The sequence below is a fragment of the Clupea harengus genome, chromosome 6, assembly GCF_900700415.2.
Source record: "Clupea harengus chromosome 6, Ch_v2.0.2, whole genome shotgun sequence".
NCBI lineage: Eukaryota > Metazoa > Chordata > Actinopteri > Clupeiformes > Clupeidae > Clupea > Clupea harengus.
This window is the reverse complement of record NC_045157.1, coordinates 23187029-23201277: the sequence shown is the minus strand read 5'-3', so window position 1 is coordinate 23201277 and position 14249 is coordinate 23187029. Positions and strand designations below refer to the sequence as shown.

Here is a 14249-nt window from a genome sequence, read left to right as displayed (position 1 = left end):
CATTGCCAGGGTAGTCTCCTCAGGACACGTTGAATGGATGCTACGGCTGGGTTTCAAGTGGGCACTGAAGTGAAAACAATGGCTTTTGAACATTAGTGGCGTTGGGATTTTTTTCTCGCTCTTTAGCCCACTATTCCAACTTTGAATGCATCCATGCTGATTTGTTGAACCTCTGTCAGGCTCTGGTCTGCAAGTCTTCTCACATGATCTCTGAATGTCTGGATAACCATTCCAAAAGGTCCAGTGACATAATTAAACCCCCTTCTGTTAATGGGGAGCTAGGATATGCTGTAGATTTAGATTTAATTCCACCATAGAGATAGGCCAATAGTGTAGTGCGCCTTTGCACTTGTCCATGCTGGTCTTTGACAGTGTGCGTGCGTGGAGACGGCACCCAAGCTCTTTGGAATGTGCTGTTTAGCTTTAGAACATGGCCAGGCTGTCTACGCTTTTGTCAGAGAAAGAGATGTGCTTTTTGAGCTATTGATGTATTATAGATCTGTCAATCAATACATATTTTACTCTTTTCTTACTGTTACATCCCATTATTATATTATAGAATTATGAATTTGTTAAGTTGCCCTGGTGAGATAGATTGTGAATAATGACTGCCTAGAAAAGCTGTTTTTTTTGGGGGGGGTGGGTGGTTATTGACTTTTGAGAAGAAACTAAATTAGTGGTGTAAGGTCCTAGAGCATAAAGAACTGATTTCTCACTTCAACAGAGCAGAAAGCTGGTGCTTACATCCACACTTTGAGAACTGAAAAGTAGGCCCTACCAGTACAGTGCTTATAGCCTAAGGGCAGTTTCTTCCCTTCACACCTTCAGTGACCGTGCCATTTGTTTGGGTTGTCAACATTCGGGGGCAGGCACATTTAAAGAAAAAAAAGAAGAGTAGAAAGTAGTGTTAGTAGTTTTCACACTAATATTTCTTTAGTTAATCCCACCTTCAGGTAGATGTAGTTAATGGTTATGAGTAACAGAATTTGTCTCAAGCTGTGATTTGTTTCCTGCAGATGATGTGCGAGGTGATGCCCACTATCAGTGAGGCAGAGGTGGGCCATGGGAATGGCAATGGCAGGGGGTCCGGATCCCCGCTGCAGTCAGACTCCGAGGGCCACTTTGAGTCACTGATGGTGTCCATGCTGGAGGAGAGGGACCGGCTTCTGGAAACCCTGAGGGAGACCCAGGAGAACTTAGGCCTGACCCAGAGCAAGCTGCATGAAGTCAGCCACGAGCGGGACTCCCTCCAGAGGCAGCTCAACTCTGCTCTGCCCCAGGTAAGCGCTTAGAGTCGACCCAGGTCGCAGCAGCAAGGACGGTATTCTACTCTGGATGGAGGAGATTCTTATAGTGTGGGGTGTAAGCATTATCTGTTGCCAGCAGTACTGATGACGATGGACCACTGTTTTTGATACGGCTAGTGCCAAGTGCATAGTTGCTTTTGTTATATAAATACTGAGCTTGCTTTTTGTAGCAGGCGCCAGCCAGAATATTCATATACAACTTAAAGTCCAGGATTTAAGTATTGAGTAGCATCTACACATTAAAACACCATTTCTTAATGTTTGAGTGTTTATGGGACTATGTGTCCCCCCTTAACTCTCTCTCTTCGGAGAAAACGCAAAGCATGCTACACCAATATTTACCATGGGCAGAGTTCAGGGAGATGGGGGAAAGGGGTTATGAGTGGTATTTCAGTGGTTGGATCAAAGGCAGTATTTCAGGCCATCCTCTTCAGCAGATGGCCAAACTGATTTGAGACGCAAGACAGAGGACCTTGTAGATGGGGAGGCTAGAATTTCAGTCATTGTCTATTGGAGACATCCCTTGGGATCCGAAGGCTTCATGTTGGTCATATCTGTTTTTGTCTTTCCATGGTCTGCACGAAGCTGTAGAAATGCTAGAATGTCTACAAACAAAGCTCCCTCCTCAAAACTGCTGGTCAGATTTCTCAACTTTCTCAGCAGTCTCAACATGATCTAAGAAATGGGTGAAGTGTTCCAAGTAGAACTTCTCCACCAATCAGCTACACAAGCCGTTTTGTCATCTCTGCTCACTTACATCATCGTGTCATCATGAGATTAAAAGTGTGCTATCTTTTTCAAACACCTTTTAAGCTCTGATTCACATGCCAGTTAGCCATGACTGTGTCATGGTAGGTATTTATTTAAAGAACCCTAGATCTCCGTGTCAGGCTGTAGTGATTTGCCCCCTTGTTTAACTAGAGGAAAACCTTTAAAAGAAACCTGATGAGAATAGCACATGAGCTGTAACTCCAGTTTCTATGTGCCCAACAACGTCTGTTTATGTTTCCTGCGAGTGTTTCCTCACCATGTATATTTAGCTGTTCTGTTCAATCTGGATACATTGAAGGAGTTTCCTGTCAAACCTATTTTGGACCGTTTTGCACAGCTGTACACAGCTTTTTTTTTATTGGAGAGTGGAGTGCAGTTAGAATGATCTTCTCTTCAGTACTGAAGGTGAAATGATGGTTTGCAGTGCTAGGAAGGAATGTGTTGTGAAATACTTCCATACTCCATTACACTTTTACTTTGATCTGACAGCTAGGTTGTGTGTGTGTGTGTGTGTGTGTGTGTGTGTGTGTGTGTGTGTGTGTGTGTGTGTGTGTGTGTGTGTGTGTGTGTGTGTTTTTGAGTGAGAGGCAGAGAGGCAGAGAGAGAGAGAGAGATGTAGACTACAGCATTCACCATCAGTGTTAATGAGGCTTTGTTTTTCAGCGTGGAAAATACTTCCTTTCATGCACACTTGTCTGCACACCTGTTTGTAAATGGTTTAGTCTCTGCAGCAAGTCGGTACTTGCATTCTGTATTTCTTGTCTGTAGAAAGTAGGCGTTACAGACATGAGGTACCTTCTCCAGAACTGCATGATTCATCATAGCATTAACAATTCTTCACAGAAATGTGTGCATCTAGCCATGAGACCGTGCAAACATTTGACAGTTAATACCACCTTCTGTTTTAACAACTATAAGCGATTGTCATAGTTAAATATGCATCCTAATCATTTTAGTAATTTGGCTTAATTCATGGATTAAGGCTGTTGAACATCATAAAATATTGCTCGCAAATGGCGCCCGAACTGAGCATAGCTCTCCAATGGTTGCTGCTAAACCTACAGTGGCCCTGTTTTTCAGTTTAATTCAATTTATAATATCATATAATGGTTATCATTTCTCATTTATCACTGGACTATCACTTGTTTGGAACTATTTGGCACTATGTTTATCTGTTGATGTGTGTGTGTGTGTGTGTGTGTGTGTGTGTGTGTGGCCTTGAAGATGCAGTCCGCGGTTCTAGCGAAATGTTGTCGATATTTTAGCTCAACAGCCAATCAAATCACTTTATAGCCCAGCCCTAGTTCATAGCACCAGAAGATGAGGTAGAGTCCACACTGAAACTCTTTTGATTGCGATATAGAGCATTGGGCTTAGAAATGAGCTCCCTCCTTCTTGCCTTGTGGTTTGGATGTCTTGAGATTTCAGAATGATCCACTGAGGCCGTGTAGAGAGTTTTGGCAGTACGCAATGCCTCTTTCTGAAACACGGAGATGGGTAAAAAGTGATGAACAGGAATTATGTCACGTAGATTTAGATGCATGCAGAGAAATCTGCAGAATTGGTTAGGAGCAGTGTGTTTATTGAGGGTCAAGGGCTAGAGGAGAAAGATGGCTCTGCATTTGAGCAAGTTATTGAATTAGTGATGAATGACTGCATACTGCTAATTGATGGTTCTTCCACTATTGCAGAAAGAAAGGGCGTTTAGGCCTCTAAATCAGTTTATTTAGAAGCACATGTACTCTCTGGACAAATCCCAAGGCAGGCGCGGTCTCTCTCTCTCCTCTCTCTCCTTCCCTCCCCCTTCTCTCTGCAGGGATGTTCTGGCCTTCACACAGACTAATAAATGGCACCACAGAGAGAGGGAAGAGAGAGGGGAGAGAGAGAGGAGAGAGAGAGAGAGAGGGAGAGGGAGAGGGAGAGGGAGAGGGAGAGGGAGAGGGAGAGGGAGAGAGGAGCGAGCAGGAACGTATATGTGCTGAAGTAAAGGAGGTGTGGGTGGTGGACGAGTTGGCATTCTCAAGAGGGTTGGCAGACGAGGGCCTCAGTGTAGCCGCCGGCTCGTCTCCAACTGTTATTCCTGTTGTTTGTGTTGAAACTTATTTATGAAAATGTGTTTGTGATGTGTATTCAAAGCTTGACAGTGCAGAGTGAGGTTGGGAAGCCTAGACCAGTCTGACTTGATGTTACAGGAGCCTGCATGTCAATAATTGGTTGCTCGGACAACAAAAAGCTCTCAAATGAAATAAGACCAGACTTCTTTTCATGTTCAAGGCCATGGCTACCATAAATCAGAAGAAACTGGAAAAAAAAACAGCCGAAATGGACACACAACTTTATGAAGGGTTGTTCTTGTCTTTGTCCAGATTCTGCAATATGTCCTGTGATTGTTAAGGTGATTTATCTTGTACCTAGTGGTCATGCTGACATTTTGTTCATCAATTGGAAGCAAGAGTAATGTCCCCATTCATTGTCTTTTCCAGTGAGTTATGAAAACTACTTGGATCGAGTACAAATCTGTTGTTTAAAGTGAATAATAGGATGGTACCCATTGGTGGAAGGCTGCAACTGGCTGCTCAGGTTATGTGAGTGTGGTTGTGTTGTCACCTCTCGTAAAGTAGCCGGACATGGTGAGCTGTACCCTCAAGGAAAGTGTGTGTGTGTCTGTGTGTGTGTGTGTTGCAGCACATAGGAGAGGGGGTGTGAGTGTGCATAAACTCTTAACATCCTTCCTGTCCTGTCGTGAGAGCATTTTAAATAGATGGTTCCTTTGGCCTGGTTTTCCCGGAGACAGCCTGATAACCACAGCCTCAGACAACCGGCCCTCAAATCCACCAGCCCCCCCCCCCTACTAGCCCTCTCTGCCCCCTCTTTGGTCCTCCAATGTCCTCCTGGAGAGCTTGACTAGTCGGGTGTGGAATGCACCAGCATTCCGAGGTGGCAGGGGCGCATGTATGGTGTGAGAGTTAGAGGGTGTGACGCCTCCCATCACGTCTCATGGCGACTTTTAGTCCATGTGTGTGTGGTCTGTACAATTTTTTTTTCTCCCTGTGAGCCGGGAGGCTAGGATGGTTGTTTAGGGGGGTGCTACGGTATGTGAAAAGGTCACTCGTGCTTTTGGTGCATGGCGCGGCGCTCCCCCAGTGAAGTAGTCTGAGAGCACAGCTCCCGGGGTCTGCCAGCCAGGCGGCCAGCTGCAGGCTCCCGTGGGCACCGAGCACAGCTGAGGGGGGCTTTATTTGAAGCGCTCTCCCTTTGATTGGGCTAATTGCGCCGCGCCAGTGCGAGCGCTGGAGTGTGAGGCTGGTTAAGTGTGCGGTTTGGTTGAAGTGGTGTCGTAGCTTAACCCTTTGCCTTCTCTCATTCTCTCTCTCTTTCTCTCACCCTGGTTCTGTGAGAGCGTTGGGTCTTTAAACTGGGATGGCACAGTGGGGGCTTTGTGCTGCTGGGAGAGCACAGCCCACTTCACGTGACTTTTTTCTTTCTTTCTTTCTTTCTTCCTCGTTGTATCTCTCTTTAAGTAATTGGTATGAGGGAAAACAAAGTGGTAGGGAATGAGGGAGCGTGTGAGTGAGTGAGAACTCGCTGGCTCGCTGTCGACTGGTCTTGTGATCCTCGTCCAGGAATGAAGGAAAGGTGAATCAAAACGAGAGGGGTGCAAGGAGGGCTGTGGGTTGAAGAGCGAAAAACAAAAGGGTAGCCTAATGCTACACTGTCTCTCCTCTGGATCTTTTTTTTTTCTCCCCCAAACCATTTGCCTTGTCAAAGGCTTTTCACCCCCGAGCTGTTACAGTGTGCTACTCCTTTTCGTTTGAGTTTATTCAGTGCCCATTAAAGGAGGGGTAGGTGGGGGGGCATTATTGATTTTCCTGCAGAATCCAGCCGGCTGTATGCTGTGTATCCATGGAAAGTCTGACAGTGAAATTCCATTCACGCTCGTGTGTGTGTGTATGTGTGTTAGAGTGAGAATGAAAGAGAGAGAGAGGGTCTCTTTTTTTTCCATGGAGTGAAAATATGAGGGAGCAGTGCCAGCCATGGCTCTGGCTGAAGTGAGGAACATTCTGGAGGAGGCTTATGCCTCCAGGAAGGCCTACATAGACTCCTCAGTCGATTATTAAGACTCATGTCAATCACGGTGCTCATTCTCTACTGAGACTACAGGCCTAACAGTCATGATCTTTCTCAGTATCCCTCAGTCATCAACCGTTTATCATGGTCTTCCTCCATCGCTCTCATATGGATTCGGTATCTGTTGAACACGGCAGAGTGGGTATGTGCAAGCGGGTTGGGTATTGGAGTGAAGTTATGAACCTGTGGCATCCTGTATGGAATGTAGCACTTCTTGGCTCAACAGATGGGCTTATGCTTGCACTCAACACCGCACAAGTTCTCCCTATAGGTCCTGTGCGAGTAAGATCTTGCTTTTTGTTTCTCACTGTTTAGATAGCGTTGTCAGCCACAGCAGAACTGTAGATTGACTGAGTGGCTGTTGTGTCAACAGATTTTTTTTTTTCTAGGCTTGGAGATAAAGAGTTCAGTGTCTCAACTAATCCTAAATCTCTACAAGACGCAGATCTGTGTAAATTAGAGGGTGGTCCAGCCAGATAATCCAGTATTTCGAGGAGGGTGGGCAAACAGAGTTGGGTGTATAGTCTCTGTGTAGTCTCATCACTACCACACACACATCAACCACCAGCCTTAAATGCGGTCCTCATATCAGAGTGCCAGAGTGCCAATGTCTGATTGGGATCAGGTTCCTCAAAGACGTCATTTGAGCTTTAAGCCAGAATATTGCATATACTGGTTGTACTTAGCTAGCAATATGTACTTGCATATTGAAGCACAGCATTCCCTATCGACTGTAGGGTCAGTGGCCTTCTGTAGGGCAAAGTTCTTGCCTCTGATTGTGGCTTTTGTTTGTTTTTACCCAGTTACGCAGTTAAACAGTATTTTTGTTTTGTGTGTGCTTTATGTGAGTGTGTGTCGCTTTAGCATGAGGGAAGAGGGAAATCTCACCGCAGAGCTCAATCCTCACAAGGTCCTGTTGAATGGAGAACACAGGGCAGAAACAAACAAACACACACACACACACACACACACACACACACACACACAGTACATTCCACAGCTCTGAGGCTTGCAAAAAATCTCTTTATATATCTGTGGCCTTCCAGAAAAGTAATTATGCTGGAATGCACAATGTACTGTAACAAATACAGCATTGCTTTAGAGCCAAACATAGTTGGATGAAAAGATACAGGATGATTGCCAGCATGCTCCTTTTATGTTCAGGAATTGGTGAACAACATCATTTCATCTTGCTTCTAGATCAGGGGTCTTCAACCGGGGGTCCGCGACCCCCAGGCGGTCCGCGGAGGTACTGCAGGGGGTCCGCCAAATTATTTCATCTGAAGCATTTTTCCCTCTTCCAAAAATTTAAAACGTCCAATAGGCTACATAAACATAAACAGATCGTACCAATTGTTTCTATTCGTTTATAAAATAATACATAGGCTACCCATAAATCTTCACACGATCATTTGATTATCATGGCAACATATGCACTTTTAGCTACATTTAGCTATCTGGTGCCAAAACACGTTACCTGCCATAACCATACAATTTAAAAGTTTTGTAATATCTCGGAACAAAAGCTCCACTTCATACAGCACTGATGGCGGTTGAGATGCTCTACCTTCAGAGGATGCCAACATGCCTTAATACCCCAAAACGCAAACTGGAGAAAACACGTAAATATTCAAATAATTATCTGAAGTTTGGCTTCACCTACAGAGAGACCGATGGTGATGAACTACCAGTGTGCGTGGTTTGCTCTTCCGTGCTATCAAACGAAAGTATGAAGCCATCAAACGTGCAAACCTCCATGCTCACTTGAAAGAAACACACATTTAATATTTCCCGTTTAAAATCTTTTGAGGGCCAGTAGACAATCAGCCACAGTTGGCGAGCTAGCTTTAAAACCCTCAAGTTGCATTACATGTCGCTCAGACCAAAACGCCATAAATAATTGCGGAAAATTTTAATATTGCCAGCAGCTAGTAATATGTGAAAAACGATGTTTGGGAAGGAGGAGTACGTAAACCAAACTGAAAAGCATCCCTTTGCTTTTTTCCCCTTTCAATTGATGAATTGGCAGCTGATGTGAGGGCACAACTAGTCGCGAAACTCCCGAAAGCAGATTATTTTGCACTACAATTAGATGAATCCACAGGCGTGTCAAACGACCCTCAGCTTTTAGCGTTTGTGTGGTTGTCGACCAAAATGAGATGCAGGAGGAATTTATATTCTGTAAGCAGCAGCTGCATGGACGTACAAAAAAGTTCAGAGATTTTCAAAGTGATCGACATTTTTTTCCGTGAACATGATATACCCTGGCCAAAATGTGACGGGATGTGCACAAACGGTGCAAGAGCCATGTGTGACGCACTGAATGCTTCATAGGGAGAATCTTGTTGCCAAAGACATGAGTGAGGAATTGTCAAACGTCAGGCCTCTCACTAGGTATGAGATATTTCATCCATACTTAAGCTTCTCAAGCTACTCAATTCTTTGTGTGTGTGTGTGTGTGTGTGTGTGTGTGTGTGTGTGTGTGTCCCCTCATTGAATACAGAGTAATGGCTAACTGTAAGGGAGAAAAAAAATCGACGAGTTGTGTGTTACAAATTATGTAACATTATGTTCAAACATGTGTAGGGGAGTGTGTTTGTGTGTGTGTGACTGACACTTAGTTCCAGATAAAATATATGAATATCAGTTCTAAATTTGGGGCGGCGGGGGTGGGGGTCCCTGCTCAGTGTCTCTCTCAGCCAAGGGGTCCTTGGGCTGAAAAAGGTTGAAGACCCCTGTTCTAGATGATTTAAATGGATGAGCAGGTACAAAAACACAAGATGGTGAGTGACAGACAGAGAGTGAGGTCGAGAAGAAAGAATGAGAGGGGGAGAAAAAGAAAAAGAGCAGGAGACATAGACAAACGCAAAAAGGAGAGAAAGGAAGAAAGAAAGAGAGAGAGAGAGAGAGAGAGACAGAAAGATAGACAGATAGACAGACAGACAGACAGACAGACAGACAGACAGACAGACAGACAGACAGACAGACAGACAGACAGACAGACAGACAGACAGACAGACAGACAGACAGACAGACAGACAGACAGACAGACAGACAGACAGACAGACAGACAGACAGACAGACAGACAGACAGACAGACAAAGGCTGGGTTGTTCCAAGCGCCGTCACTGGAGTTTGCCAAGGCCGACTCGATGCCAGATGTGAGTTTAAATAGCTAGCTTAAAGAGACCCGCGAGCATGCTGGAGCCACAGCAGTAGAACCAGCACAGGCTGCAGGAGCAAAGATGGCCACGGGCCCAGCTTAACTCAGGCCAAACCTGCCCCCCCCACACACACACACACACACACACACACACACACAATCACGCACACACACACACAATCACGCACACTCTCTCTCACACTCTCATATACACGCACCCCAGACCCTCTCTGGGCCCCTCAGAGCACATGCACACACAGCCTGAGGCCTCTTCCAGCACCAACAAAGTCAAAGCCCTGCTACACAGGAAGAGAGGGGGATTATATAAGAAGCAAGGTAGGACCCAGTCTGCACTCAAGCAGAAGGAGGCTGCGCCACATCGCCGGACAGCCCACGATTGTAAACATGGTGATTTAAGATGGGGGTGGAAGTTCACACATTGCTAATGAGGTTGAGCGAATTCTTCTGCTCAAAGAGGAAATACAGTTTCACTGGTAAATAAAGCTAGTGTGTTTTTTGTTTTTTTAGCAAGAAACATCTAGGAAAAATAAACAAATAAACAAGCAAATCAACAGCCTTGTCACCAGGGAGAGCATCTTGACAGCCTCACGCCTGGCACTCCCAGGACGACATGTCAAAGCTCTACTGAACCATACTGCTTCACCACGTTGCTTTTGGCTGACTGCGCTCTCCCCCGAGAGCTCAACTGTGGGCTTTTTTTTTTGTGAGTGACTATGTAGCGTGTGTGTGTGTGTGTGTGTGTGTGTGTGTGTGTGTGTGTGTGTCCGTGTGTCCGCGCATGCTGCGTGAACCCTAGGCAGAAGGGGTCGGAGTGACAGACAAGCTGCTCTTCTGTAACCTCATCCTCATGCTTTTACCTGCATAACATCTGCCTAGCGACAGCCAGCGAGAGCCCCAGCACAAGCCTCTCTCATTAGCACTCAGTCCTTCACTGTGCATATTTCATGAGTAGTTAAGGATAAGCGTGTGTGTTTGTAATGTCTGAAATGCCTGCAGACTTATTACTGCTAGTGCCTATGGGGCCTACTTGGTTGCCTTTATCTACTTGCATTATTATGCCGTTGAATATGGTTTTCTTCTTGATTCTGAGGGGTCTGAACAGGAACAATAAGCCCCACAGCCTGTTGAGTGTGGGAAGACCCTGTAATGCGGTTTGTGTGTGCCAGGTGGACGGCGCACTCTGACCTGTAACATCCCCATCTGCCAGCAGGGTAACATACCCCCCTACACACACACCGTTTGTTGCGCCAAGGCCCTTTCCCAGTCATCTCCCCCCTTCCCCACACCCCATGGGCCCTGAAAACGATCCGAGTCAGCCACAGGGGTAACGGGAGAAGCACCCCCAGTGTCGCCTGCCGCCAGCCGCCATGACGCCCGGTCCTCCCTCTCCGTTTGCTTTCCCTGCAGCCCTGTTAAACCACAGAGACACGTCAGGCGCATTCTGAGCATAGACCTGCGGGGAGCTGAGGGAAAAGGGCAAAGGGATACTTGCATTTGAAAACAGCCAGCATTGGAAAGGAATGTCCTGTCGAAGCTGAACTGTTTGAATATCAAGCAAAGCCCTATACTTCCCACGAGGTGGAGAAAATGCAGGGCATCAGTGTTTTGAACGTGTCAAGCTGGTGCCTATGTGTTGACATTCAGTGCAAGAATTCCTGAGAGATGAAAGTGGATGTCCTTTACACAGCTCTTATTAGAGGAGTGAATGTATTTTTTTATACTTGACCAGTTAGAAAAAGTTTAAGCAATTTGCGATTTTATAGGGGACCAATCTTTTTTTTTCAGGGCTGATACGATAATGATTATCTGCGACAAAACCAGGACTAGAACCAATATTTCAGGCTGATAATTGATTATCTGTAATTTGAGCTGCAATGTGTGTGCAAGGGGGTGCACGTTCATATGAAACGGTGTACGAGAAAGAGACAGGACTTTCTAAAAGGGGGCTACTATTGACATTGTGGTAAAATGTATTCATTTATTTATAAAACCTTATTTTGGCTATGCAACAGATGCCTAACACTATTTCAAAAGCATTCAATTATCGGACAGACTTGGGCAATCATTGCGTTAGAAATGAAGCGAATTGATGCATCTTTTCAAGTTGCATTTCAATCATAAACTTTGAAATATCAAACCTTAAAACTAGCCTGTGTGTCCACACTTTTTCATTTGAAATAGATACAGTCCATTACTGTTTGTGAAATGTGCTGGGTCAAACTGTTGCAACCTATTGCAAAAGTGCACCAATTAGTCCTTATTACAAGTCCTTATTTCTTTTATATTCCACACTTGTTTAGTAGCTAGGGGTAGCTTACACACATTCATAAAGGTCCAAATGGCCTAATGCATTTTGGTTAGACCACGGCGACCCTTTTGCTGGATTCTTACCTTCCATCCTCATTTCCAGCAGGTCTGAGAAAATGTTTGATTTTCAACGCCAGATAACGGCGTTTCGTTATTTTGGCCAATGAGGGAATTTTGTGGAAAGGATGTTCGCCATACCTATAGCATTATTATCTAACAGAGGAGATGCATGGGGGGAGTACACGCATTGGTTTTTAAAATGTATTTATTTTTATTATTTTTATGATAGATGACAGATAATCATAAATTTGCAAACATCTGCCCCAACTATCTAACAACCAGATAATCGGGCGGCCCCTATTACATAAGGCATAGGCACTTGCAAACATAATCAACCAGTTGGAGCTCTTGAGAAATACACACTTAATGTCATGTAATGTGATCTATAAGACCGATCCAGTCACATAAACCTGCCTGGCAAGAACACTAATGTTCCATTCCTCTCTTAGTAATACCCAACTCACTAGCGGTTGTGTCCCTGGTGAAAGGAATCATACGTTATTGGTTGCAACCTTATAGTCTGTTTTAGAAGGACGGTAGCCTGCACCATCTGTTTTTACCAGTTTCAGTGAACAAACCCGGAATGTGGCCTAATGCTTCCCAGAGGCATGTTTTTTCTGTGAGGATGTAACACAGAAGTAAAGTAGGAGATTTAAACAGGCCTCTCGTAACCATCCTGTGAAACCTTGTTTTTATAGGTGTAAGAGACCTTTGAACTGTGCTTTTCTGAAAAGTAACTTGTTTGTTTCCATAAACCTCAGGATAACTTTGTTTAGTCATGAACTAATGAAGAGTAATTATACTTAGGCAAAATTGGCGGAGTTTTCTCTCAACCTCCTCTGATTGGTCCACTGTTGTGTGATGTCACTGGGTGGTGGGCGACAGGCAGAGCGATTATGGAAATCTTTATCCTCCATGCTTTATTCTGCTTAATCTTTCCCCTCTGTCATCATTCTCTGCTGTGCTATGGGACTGTGTCATTGGTTACTTCTTCCGCCGTCACAGAATATACCACCTCACAAATGCCACATTCCTGGGTGTTCCTGTCCTTTTTTCATGTGGGTTAATGACCTGCAGAGCAACCTGTAACATGGTGTAATTTGATGATTGTGTGTGTGTACACATCTGTGTGCACGTGTGTGTGTGTGTGTGTGTGTGTGTGTGTGTGTGTGTGCGCGCGTGCGCACACTACTGTGAGATAAGCCTTCATGGGTAAATAGTTATTTTAATTAACTGGTCCTGCTTGTGCTTCTCTGTCTTGCGTAAAAAGCTCACCCAGGAAGGATGAGTCACACACGATGATGGTGCAACACTAAGTGGTCCTCGTTTACCGTGTGCGTTTGAACAAACAGACACCGTGCCACCTGTTCTTCCATGACTGATATTTGTCTGCTGCCGCCCTGACTGCCACGCCGTCAGCTCACGTAGTTCTCTCTCTTCCGTCTCCCTGTCCCACTCTTTTTGTTTGTCTTTCTCTTTTTGTTTCCTCTTTTCTCACTTTCTCTCTTCACCCGCAGCTCACTCATTAGCTTTTAAATCGATACACTTGTGTGCTTTTTTTTTTTAATTTTTTTTTTATAACTTTTGGGGCAAGAGATGGCAGCCCCTGTTTTGGTTTTGCATCATCTACTCCACCTCCTATTAAACAGTTGCTCTGGGCTCCTGTCAGTGTTTCATCTGTTTGACCCCAAACCCGTAGTGGGGCCCACCTTCCTCTGCCTCTGCTGTTTACCCCCTCATCCTATTACAGGCAGTCTGGCTGGCTGTCTGGTGGAGGGCTCATCCCCTCCCCATTGCCTCCAAATGCTGCTGACGTGAATAGAAGCCATTGTCTGCCACAATTAATTTCTCCAGGCCACTCACCGTTGACCGGCTCCTAGCAGAGGGAGACACCTGCTGTGGTGGTGTCTTATTTCAGTAGTGTGGGTTCTTTTTGGCAGAAAACTGGACACACGTACGCTGACCTCATAAATCCAGAAGGCAGTCATCGACTGCCATATCTGGAGTTGGAAGGAAGTGTCAGTCATGCACCCAGCTGCATACTAGCGGTGTCTCTTTAAGAATTTGGCACACATATACATTTCCCCTCTAACTCGCCTTCCACTTTTTGCCTTAGGATTACTTGCCATCAGAACCCACTTCCAAATCCAGTGTGCGATGAGCTGTGTGTGTGTGTGTGTGTGTGTGTGTGTGTGTGTGTGTGTGTGTGTGCAAGCGAGCGTGTTGAGTGTGTGATCCCTGGACTCCCATCTCCCAAGAGGAGGACAAGACACGAGGACTCTGGGTCAGATATGCAGAGGAGCAGAATTAAATATACAAGCGCCCCTCAGCCTCAGCCCCTCAGTGTCGACCCTTAGCCTCACCTCACCGTTAGCCTCTGCAAAGCTAAGTGTTATGTTTCGTGAGCATCTTAGCATACCATCTGCAGCCCTGGTGTCAAATGTTATGCACAGATGATGTGTATTTGCTATATGACCTCATTCTGACAGGGC

General features: G+C 45.3%; 1 protein-coding gene across 18 annotated transcripts in view; it reads left to right on the top strand.

The window, feature by feature from the left end:
* Positions 1 to 14249, top strand: part of ppfia1 (PTPRF interacting protein alpha 1) — a 46476-nt gene that overhangs the window by 2303 nt on the left and 29924 nt on the right. For all 18 annotated transcript variants that reach the window (XM_031569463.2, XM_031569462.2, XM_031569465.2 and 15 more), the window contains exon 2: positions 1017 to 1280. In XM_031569463.2, coding sequence (XP_031425323.1) covers positions 1017 to 1280 — 264 coding nt within the window. The remainder of the gene's footprint in view (positions 1 to 1016; positions 1281 to 14249) is intronic.